This window comes from Lipotes vexillifer, unplaced genomic scaffold, assembly GCF_000442215.2.
Source record: "Lipotes vexillifer unplaced genomic scaffold, Lipotes_vexillifer_v1.1 scaffold1115, whole genome shotgun sequence".
Lineage (NCBI taxonomy): Eukaryota > Metazoa > Chordata > Mammalia > Artiodactyla > Lipotidae > Lipotes > Lipotes vexillifer.
This window is the reverse complement of record NW_006792080.1, coordinates 205,788-216,462: the sequence shown is the minus strand read 5'-3', so window position 1 is coordinate 216,462 and position 10,675 is coordinate 205,788. Positions and strand designations below refer to the sequence as shown.

The 10,675-nt window shown below is 59.2% G+C and overlaps 1 protein-coding gene across 2 annotated transcripts in view; it reads right to left on the bottom strand.

Annotated features, from left to right (window-relative positions):
• Positions 1 to 10,675, bottom strand: part of ALDH1L1 (aldehyde dehydrogenase 1 family member L1) — a 43,580-nt gene that overhangs the window by 740 nt on the left and 32,165 nt on the right. For both annotated transcript variants that reach the window (XM_007465258.1, XM_007465259.1), the window contains 6 exons: positions 7,040 to 7,133; positions 5,494 to 5,593; positions 4,142 to 4,240; positions 3,339 to 3,504; positions 964 to 1,069; positions 294 to 493 (listed from right to left, as the gene is read on the bottom strand). In XM_007465258.1, the coding sequence (XP_007465320.1) occupies positions 294 to 493; positions 964 to 1,069; positions 3,339 to 3,504; positions 4,142 to 4,240; positions 5,494 to 5,593; positions 7,040 to 7,133 (765 nt within the window). The remainder of the gene's footprint in view (positions 1 to 293; positions 494 to 963; positions 1,070 to 3,338; positions 3,505 to 4,141; positions 4,241 to 5,493; positions 5,594 to 7,039; positions 7,134 to 10,675) is intronic.

Genomic DNA, 10,675 nt, shown 5'->3' with positions numbered 1-10,675 from the left:
TGCACGAACCTGGACCTTCACGGCAGCTCCTCCAGCCACTCAGGTCTCAGCCCAGAGAACACCTCCTCAGGGAGGCCCAACTGGCCCCCAGCTAAAGCCACCCTCCAGCCTCTTGTTCAGATTGTCTGGACGGCTTCCAGCAGGATCTGGCTTCCAGCCCCATTTATCACCAATCCCCTCCCAGCAAGAAGTGAGCAGCTATCTCATCAGCTCCACCCCTGGCCCCTGGGACTGAGCGGGCTCTCACCGATGTTTGTTGAATGGATAAATGAAAGCGGGCATGATTAGGTTACCCAGGTCTTTGCCAAATCCCGACTGCTTGAAGCCTCCGAAGGGAGCAGCCACGTCGGTCTTGTTGTACGTGTTGACAAACACGGTGCCTGCCTCCAGCTTGTCGCTGACGTACAGGGCCCTGCTGATGTCCCTGGTGAAGACGCCAGAGGCCAGGCCGAACTCTGTGGCGTTGGCCCGAGACAGCACCGCATCCACGTCGCTGCAGGGAAAAGCCAGGAGGGCCTCCGTGAGGAGGGCAAGGGTCCAGCCCTGGACGTGGGACCCAGAGAGACCTGCGCCCCCGCCCCAGGGGGGAGCCCGACACGGCCGGCACAGGGCACAGACCGGTCAGCCCCACTGACCAAACTGCAGATTCACAAGTGAAACAAACAATGGTCGCTATTCCGGCCACTGAGGTTTGGCTGGCTCATGATGCAGCCGTGGGTGCTCAGGGCTGAACCCAGCACGCCGTGGAGACGCCCAGAGAGGCGCGGAGGACACTCCTGGTGGGCCCAGCTGCCCTGCGGTCCCCTGGGGTCCCCACCCCCGCGGCTGCGGAGTCTGCAGGGTCTGGGCTACGTCCACAGCCCCCACCCGTCTGAGCTCCCCTCCCAGCCCCACAGCTCATGCGAAGACCCCAGTAACAAGGGCAAGAGTCAGGCTGTCGTGAGCCATAAGTGGGCTCCCTACCCGCTGGCAAACCGAGAGATGATCATGATGGGCCCGAAGGACTCCTCCCGGGCTATGAACATGTGGTCCTCCACGTCCGTGAAGACGGTCGGCTCGAAGAAGAAACCTGTGGTGGAGACAGAGGGGCTCGTGACACTGTGGGTGGCTTTCCTGCCCCAGGCGCACGAGTCCTGACCCTCACAGCCTTTCAGCTAAGTGCTCTAAGCACAGTGAGGTGATGCTGGGAGCTGGTCTGTCCACTGCCAGGGCTGCAGCTCGCAGCCGGACAAAACCTGGGTTTTTCTAGTGACCTTTAGTCTGAAAGCACATCTGGATCCTTTGGCCAGTGCAGCCGCCGGAAGGCCCTCCATCGGCCCCGTGGAGGGGGGCTTGGACAGCGGTCCTGGTGGACAGGCCCTCCCAGAACAGCCTCCCCATCCTTCCTGACCCTGCGGGGTGGGCACTGCCTGCCCGGGGGTAGGGGCTGGTGCTCTCAGCCAGACACACCTTCTCCCAACCCGACTGCCGCCCCACAGGCCCTGGCTGCCCCACAAAACCATTTCTGGCGGCAGAAAGGCATTCTCTGATTACTTCTCTTCTGGACATAGAGCTGCGGGCCCTGAGACCCGCCGGACTAAGCTTTAGTTTGGCCTGATTTAGGGAAAATCAAGAGACTTGAAATTTTCTACCTCCAGTGTTCAGAAGAACAAACAAATTTTATCTTTAATAAAATATTCCATATTTTTATAAATTATATTTTAACAGTAATCACAATTTCTAAAACATGAGCTGTGTATGAACACATGTTGACCCCTGAGGTGTGGCCTGTATTCACCCCGTCTGCAAAGGAAATGTGCCCCCAGGTCCCGGTGCTCCGGGGTGGCCAGTCTCTGCCCACACCCCCGTCCCCACTGTATGCCGGGCCCTGGCAAGGAGGGCTGCACGCCCGGGATCCCTCATCCTCTGGCCTCCAGTTGGGTGGGCCACTGGGAGAAGCCTGTATTCACAGCACTGTCCCCCACGGTGGCCCTCAGGCCAGGGGGTGGTGGGGAGTGGGCCCCACGGTTCCTGGGTGCTGCAGCCCTAGCGGCTCTGCAAAGGTGCCTTCACGTCATGTCAGCCCCAGACTCTGGCTTCGTGGAAGCCTAAGTTCGTGGGGGCAGGGAAGAGGGCAAGCAGACAGTGGTGGCACAGTGGCTACAAAAGCTCTGTGCAGGTAGGAGGTGCCCAGGAACGCCCGAGACCTGTGGGAGCACCACGGCCTGAGCCCGAGGTCACCTGAGTGATGAGGTCACCAGATGGCGACGCTCAGGAGGCACCTGTAAGCGGAGGAGCAGCCAGCACACGAGCAGGAAGACGCCGGGCATACTCAGAGGGAGAGTTAAGGACCGCAGGTTGGACACAGGTGGGGACACACGCTGGGGTGAGCTTGCCTCTGTGGAGGCGCTCACCGTGGGAGGCTTTTGGCACGGGGGACACACAGCCACACGCGGCAGCCGCATAAGTGCATGACTGGGGGTTCAGGAGGCCCCCAGGATCCCCGTTCCGGTCCAGACTCAGGGGAGAGTCGGCACGATGGTGGCGGGAAAGATCTCCAGGTTTGAGAGAATCGGGCAGTTAATTAAGAGCTGGGGTCAAGAAAGGGAGGAGCCTGGAATCCCTTCCCTCCTTCCCTCCTTCCCGCCATTGGGCGGACAGGCTGGTGTGAGGCTCGGTGCTGGCACCAAGGGTTGGATGGTGAGGGTGTAGGAAACAGACGTGTGCCTGACAGGGGGAGCATCCCAGATCGTCCGAACCTGCTGCTCCGGCTTCTCGGGCTCAGTGACTGGACTGGACCGAAGATTCTAGAGGGGCAGGTGTGTGTCTGGGGTCAGGTCGGGGCTGGGGATGCTGTGACGAGGTGGACTTGGCACCACTGAGACTGAGGGGCCTGGGTGACGTGCAAGCGGAGGGGTCCAGGGCTCAGGAGTCTGGGTGAGGAGACAAGTCCTGGGCGGGTCTGAGCCGCTGCAGGGCGAGAGACCCTCCAGGGAGAGTGTCCAAGCTCAGGACAGACCTGGGGCTCTCCCTACATTTAAGGGACAGGCGGAGAGGGGGTTTCCGGCCAAGAGTGGCCATGGAGGAGTGATGGCCAAAGACAGGCAAACCATGAAATCCAGCACCACGGATCCACGGGAGGAAAGAGTTTCAAGGATGCGGAGATGCTTGGGCAACCAGGGCGTCATCTTACCAGCCCCACACCTGACCAGGCAGGCGTCCAAATAGCCAAGATGCCCCCCATCTCCGAGGTCCCGGATGGGGGGCTGGAGCCTAGGAGCCTGGCCCTGCGACGCCTGCCCCGGAGGCCAGGCCACCGCTGTCTTGGCATGCCCACGTGGCCAGGAGGGCTGACTGACCTGGCCGGGGGACTTGGTTCCCACCACAGACCAGCGTGGCCCCTTCCTTCACGCCGCGCTGGCAATACTCCACCAGCTTCTGGAGGTGGGCCTGGTGGTTCTGTGGCCCGTGGCTGGTGTCCCGGTCGAGGGGGTTGCCGATCTTCATCTTCCCCACCTCCTCCACCTGCAAAGGGCCTCCCCGTCAGCGTCGCCTGGTGCCGTGGTTCCTGACCAGTCGCCGCCCGACCCGCCTCCCACGTATGCCTTTTCAGCGACCAACCACTAGCCCCTGAAGAAAGTCCACACGCAGGGCTCTGACTCCTGCGACCATATTCTGGTTCCAAACCTGCCTTCCAGGCTGAAGCCCCCAGCGCACCCTCCGTGCAAGGAGACCTGGGCCTGGCGCCGGGGGCTGGGATGACGCAGATGTGCCGAGAGGTGGGAGTGGTGGGGGGGCGTGGGGGCAGCACAGGGGGGTCCTGCACCCGACCTCCCAGACGGAGGAGCTGCAGGCCACGGGGTGGGGAAACAAGACAATGACGCCCCGTGACAAGGTGGGGAGACGGAGCGACGTGCAGGGGCTGCACCTGGACTCCCCCCGGCCCGGCCCCACGTCTGCCCGCCCGGGTTGCACCAGGAGGGCCCCGCGCGAACACGGGCCCCGCTGCTCACGTCAGGGGAGCCGCGGGGTTGCCGTTTCTCGCCGAAATAATAAAAACCAGGGAAGACTTGTCACAGCGCCCCCGACCAGGCGGATGGCGCCTGGCCCGGCCCTGCAGCCGGTGAGTGGGGCAGTGCCCACGCCCCGTGGCACCACTTACCACCCTCTGCACAAACTGGTCGTGAATCGGGTCCTCTACAAAGAGCCGGCCGGCGGCGATGCAGTTCTCGCCTTTGTTGAAGAAGACGGAGCTCATCCCCTTCGCAGAAGACATGACAGGGCTGGGCTACCCCCCCACACCCCCCGCCCCCCCCGGGCCCCGGCGCCCCTCATCGGGAAGCGGAAGGAGGCAGCTGTCCTGACCTCCTGCGGCCGTCCAGGCTCGCCGGCCCTGGGCACCGTCCCCAGAGACGAGAGGCCACAGGGGAACAAGCGGGAAGTGAGGCCGCTGGGGGACCAGGCCAGCGGGGGGAGCACGAGGGCGTGCAGTGGGGGAGACTGGACACCCCGCAGACTGGGAGGGCTCCCAGGCATGACGGGGCTCAGGACTGCGCTCTTGGAGCTGGGCCTGGAGACGGGGTCTGCACCCTGAAGCAGGCGGCAGGGGTGGGCCTCTCGGGAGGGATGGTGCCTGCCCAGGCCCGAGTCCCGAATAAACGTCCTGAGGGGCCCCAGGGAGCTTGCTCTTTGGACCTGGGGAGCCGGGGGTCGGGGGAGGGAGGGAGGGAGAGCCATTCAGGCTCAGCTCTCCTGGAAGAAGCTGGGACTGCACTGCCCAGAGACACAGACAGGCCTCCGGCCTGGCAGTATCAGTCTCTGCTCGGCCGCCAAGACCCTTGGGCCGACAGTCTCCCTCGGTCTCTCCTCTAATGAGGCTGAAGCCCCTCCACGTGGTGCCGGGCTCACTCCTCCGGGGCACAGCAGCACTTGGATGGGGTGGGGTGGGGGTGTCTGGGCACCTGGCTGAGTGTGGCCTGACCGGCTGGCTCCCACTGGTGTGCAGAGGTGTGATGATGACAGTGACAACGTCAGGACAACTGACCCATCGCACCTGCCACGTGGTCCATGCCCTTCAGACACGACAGCTGAATCCCGTTTCCCCATCGTCCCCCATCGTCCCGGTGAGAGCGCAAGGCCCAGAAAGGCTAAGTGACCTGCCCGACGCTGCCCAGCGAGTCCATGGCGGCGCTGGGCAAGTGTGGGCAAGCCACAGCAGGGGTGGCCGCTGCCAGCAGGGTCCCGCCCAAGTGCCCAGGGTTCTGCTTGCTTCTCTGTGGGACAGGAAACTTGGCCGTGCTGATTTCACAACAGAAGGAACCCTGGCTCACGTTTCCCCATCTTTGAAGCTGACTGCAGTTATCCCTGCAGGTGTGAAACTTCTTGGGGGTCTGTCCTGTAAGGTACACGCCACTCCTTGGCCCCAAGGCCTCTTCCTTCCTTCTCTGCGGTCCAGGATGACTGCGCGTCTGCCCATGGACCCTGAGCCCCGGCCCCGCCCCCCACGGCCCTCACCATCTGCACAGCCTTGCGCAGGTCGCAGTCAGCGAAGATGATGAGGGGGGACTTCCCGCCCAGCTCCAGGGAGACTTTCTTCACGTTGCTCAGGGCACAGCTGAGGGGACAGAGTTGGCCAGTGGGTCCCCGGAGCCCGGGACACGGGGTGGCGGGGGGGCACCAGGTGAGGGACGAGGGCAGCTCCGGAGCATGCTTCACTCAAAAGGACGGCCGAGGGTCCGGGCTGGGGGGAGCCCCGTGTGACCCAGGCCGCGCCTTCCCCCGTCACTCTCCCCTCGTCCCCCAGCTTCCCCCAGCTCCCTGCCGCCTTCCTAGCCCAGCACCCCAGCCCAGCCCTGCCCCAGGCCTTGCTCTCACGGGCACCCCTGCACCCCTCCCCTCGCAGACGATCCTCCAGGTCAGCCTCGCTGTCTTCAGGCCTGACCCCAAGAGGAGGCCACGCACAGCCACTCTGATGGGCACCCGTGTGGTGCCCATTCAAGAAGGGGCACATGGCCCCCACCTCAGGGCTGAGGGGTACAGAGAGGCCTGTGGGAGCCAGGGCAGGGGCAGGGCTGCAGCTTTAATCCCCATGGAGATGCCCCGCCACAGCTGGACCGTCCCGGGAGGTCCCATGCGTGACCCTCGGAGCACAGCAGTCATGGCGGTCAGATGTCCTCAGAGAAAGGGCTTGGAGACCCTGCAGGGCAGACTGTTCAGCAGCCCCAGCTCCTCTCCCTTTGTACCTGTCACTCAAAGTGCAGACGTCTGCCCAGACCTCACCCCAGAAATTCAGCTGCACTGCGGTGTGGGGTGGGGGGTTCAGGCACCCTGCGAGGCCCGGGGCAGCCAGAGCTGCAGCTGCTGCCCTGGGTTCCGGCCCCATTGACCTCTCCAAGCTCGTCAGCAGCCTGGACCAGAACCACTGACATGCAAACTTCCTTCACGGGACCAGTGGAAACAGGCCTGGAAGGGTCAGAGCTCGGCCCACGTCGTGTCATAAATCAGCGACACGACCCAGCGGGTTTGAGGCTGACGGCCAAGCACTAAGCCGGGAGCGGGCCCTCGGCCAGCGCTGGTCAGCAGGAGAGGGCAAACGCCGCCCATACCAGCTGCAGGACATGGTAATTTTTGTTTAGTGGCCACATTAAAAGCAAGCTCAAAAGAAATCAGTGAAATTAATTCTATTTAACCCCATTAATAATAATATCATTTCAACTGGTAACCTATATAGAAATTGTCGCAATGCTCTACGTTGTGCTAAGTTTCCGAGATCCGTGTCCCTCGCGCTCACAGCTCGTCTCAAGCCCGAGCAGCTCCGTCCCCAGAAGCCGAGCTTGCTCGTGGCCCTGGATCGCAGTGAAGCCCCTGCCCCTCGCTGGTCCCACCCCGCTGCGCCGGCCTGACCGAGGGCTCATCAGACTCATGGAACCAGGGTCTGCAGTGGCCCCATCCTGTGACAGCCACAAGCTCGGGCTCACGCACAGCACTGTCCACTTCACACGCGGGACCAGAGGCCATCGGTCCCGCAGTGCTGGCCCCTCCACTCACTCCAACCACCTACCTTTTCATGATATGCTTTCCCACCTCGGTGGAGCCCGTGAATGCGATTTTCCGCACGTCGGGATGGTCCGAGAGTCTCTGGCCGACCACTGAGCCTGGGGGAGGAGTGGGCGGGGGATAAGGATGGCCACGGTGCCAGGGCGAGGCAGGGGTCCGGCCACCCTCCTGCCGCCCGTCCTCCCATGGCCAGAGCTCGGGGCCCACGTGCCGGGGCCTCAGCACCCCCGGGCTCACCACGCCTTGGTCCCTGGTGTGGGCAGAACTGTGTCTCCCCAAATTCACAGGCTGTAGTCCTGACCCCTGACCTCAGATGTGACTGTACTGGACGTAGAGTCTTTAAAGGGGTGACTGAATTAAATGAGGTCATTAGGGTGGCCTTAAACCAATACAACCCGTGTCCTTATGAGAAGAGGAGACAAGGACACACAGAGACACAGACGACCACGTGGGGACGCAGAGAGAAGGGTGAAAGCCCCCAACCAGTACGCATTACCCCTCCTGTGGGGATGCCTGGACTCCTGGCTGCCCCACACTCCACGACCCCCCACGCCATGCCAGGCCTGCAGGGGCCCTCCCCAACGTGGCCAGCGCCTACTGAGCCTCCTGGACCTGCAGGGACCGTCCCCAACGTGGCCAGCGCCTACTGAGCCTCCTGGACCTGCAGGGACCGTCCCCAACGTGGCCAGCGCCTACTGAGCCTCCTGGACCTGCAGGGACCGTCCCCAACGTGGCCAGCGCCTACTGAGCCTCCTGGACCTGCAGGGACCCTCCCCAACGTGGCCAGCGCCTACTGAGCCTCCTGGACCTGCAGGGACCGTCCCCAACGTGGCCAGCGCCTACTGAGCCTCCTGGACCTGCAGGGACCGTCCCCAACGTGGCCAGCGCCTACTGAGCCTCCCGGGCTGCTGTGCAATGAGACCTCAGGGTCACCTCTGCGCAGACTTCATGCAAGGCCCCTGACTGCCCTTCCTCCACCTCCTTGCGCCCCATTTCCCTCTCCCCACTCTTACAACACCCAGTGCCTCTGGCTGCACTCTGGGCCCCCTTCTCTTCTCAATTCACAGTCTCCTCAGTCATCTCACCCCGGCTCACCTCTTCAAATGCCATCTGCAGGCTCACCATCCTCTAAATCTCTATCTCATGCCCAGTTTCCCTGCATCCAGACCCATCTATCACTCCTCGGCCTGCTCGGCACCTCCACTCGGAACTCAGCGCGTTTGAAACTGAACTCCTCAGCTTCCCCACACCTGCTCCTCCCCCATGTTCTCCATTTCAGTCAGCAACCTCTCTGTGCAGCCAGCCATTCAAGCCAACAGTCAGTCCCCCCCCCTGCCCTCCCCCCCCCCTCCCCTAATCAGCCAGTCCTGGGGCTCCTCCACCCCACCCAGTCCCCCCATCGCCATTGTCCCCCTGCCTCCACGCCTGTAGAACTGCCTGTGCCCAGTGGCACCAGTGAAGGTCTGGTTCAGAAGGTTCGGAGTAGGACGCTTGCATTCTCTCTAAACAGTTAAGGCTCCACAAGTGATTTTTTTTTTTTTTTGGCGGTACGCGGGCCTCTCACTGTTGTGGCCTCTCCCGCTGTGGAGCACAGGCTCCGGACGCGCAGGCTCAGCGGCCGTGGCTCACGGGCCCAGCCGCTCGGCGGCATGTGGGATCTTCCCGGACCGGGGCACGAACCCGTGTCCCCGGCATCGGCAGGCGGACTCTCAACCACTGCGCCACCAGGGAAGCCCCTCCATAAGTGATTTTGACGCTAATTTCATTGCCCCACTAATGTTTTAAAAAATCACTGCCTTGGGGACAAAATATTTGCAAAAGATGTATCTGATAATAGATTATTATGCAAAATATGCAAAGCACTCAACAATAAGGAAAAAAACAACCTAATTAAAAAATGGGCGAAATATCTGAAAAGACACCTCACCAAAGAAGATATTCATATGGCAAAAAAGCACATGGAAAGATGCTCAACATCGTATGTTATCAGGAAAATTTAAATTAAAACAACAATGAGACACCACTATACATCCACAGAATGGCCAAAATCCAGAACCTTAACAACACAAAATGCCGGCAACAATGTGGAGCCATGGGAACTCTCGTCATCGCAAGAATGGTGTAGCCATTTTGGGCGGTTCCTTACAAAACTAAACACACTATTACCATATGATCTGGCAATCGTGCTCCTTGGTGTTTACCCGCAGGAGAAAAAAACTTATGTCTACATAAAACCCTACATAGGGGGTTGGATACAGACATGCACAGGAAAAATGCCATGGAAGGTCAATTTATTCATAACTGCCAAAACTTGGAAGCAACCAAGACGTCCTTCAGCAGCTGATGGATAAATAAACTGTGGTCCTTCCAGACAGTGGAATGTTATTCAGCTCTAAAAAGGAATGAGCCATGACGCCAGGGAAAGACACGAAGGAAGCTTCAATGCATGTTACTGAGTGAAAGAAGCCAATCTGAAAAAGCTACAAACTGTATCATGATGACTAAATGATATTCTGGACAAGCCAAAACTCTGGAGGCAGTTAATAGCTCAGTGGTTGCCAGGGGTTGCAGGGGAGGGAGAAATGAATGGGATTTTTCCTCGTCCACAGAGGATTCTTAGGGCAGTGAATCCACTCCATCTGGTACTACAATGTTGGGTAAATGTTGTTTTACACTCGTTACAGAATGTACAACAGCAAGAGTGAATTTTCATGTCAACTCTGGACTTTGGGTGATGACGACATGCCAGTGTAGGTTTGTCAACTGTAACACATGTGGGACATTATGAGGGAGACAGGGCACGTATGGGAATCTCCATACTTTCCATTCAATTCCTCTGTGAACCTAAAACTGCTCTGAAAAATAAAGTCTATTTAATAATAATAATATCACTGTTTTAGGCTATCCAAGAAATATTTATAAGAAGGTATCATATATTAGGTCATAAAGAAATTCTCCATTTTAGAAAGTAGAATTTTTACAGGCTATTATGGGTTGGATTGTGTCCCACCCAATTTCATATGTTGATATCCTAATACCCAGCACCACAGAATGTAATTTTATTTGGGAATAAGGTAGGTTGTTGTTGGGACAATGGTGTCCTTATAAAAGGGGAAACTGGGATACAGACATGCACAGGAAAAATGCCATGTAAAGATCAACTCACAGGTCAGGGTGACGCTCTACAAGCTGGAAGAGGCAAGGAAAGGTCCTCCCCCAGAGCCTTTAGAGGGAGCACAGAACTGGCGACACCTGGATCTCGGATTTCTAGCCTCCAGAACTGTGAGACAATACATCCCTGTTGTTTAAGCCCCCTGGCTTGGGGTACTTTGTTATGGCAGCCCTAGAAAACTAATATACAGGCTGAATTCTCTAATTATGACATAGTAAAGCTAGAAATATTAAAACAGAATTTTAGGGGGGAAAAGACACCTGAAAAAAAATCTCTTTTTACTTAGCGGGTCAGAGAGGAGACCAAAATTACAAGGACATATTTTTTAAGAATAATAAAAACATAAACACAATGTATTCAAAAGGTATGAGGTGAGGGGCTTCCCTGGTGGCGCAGTGGTTGAGAGTCCGCCTGCTGATGCAGGGGACACGGGTTCGTGCCCCAGTCCGGGAGGATCCCACGTGCTGC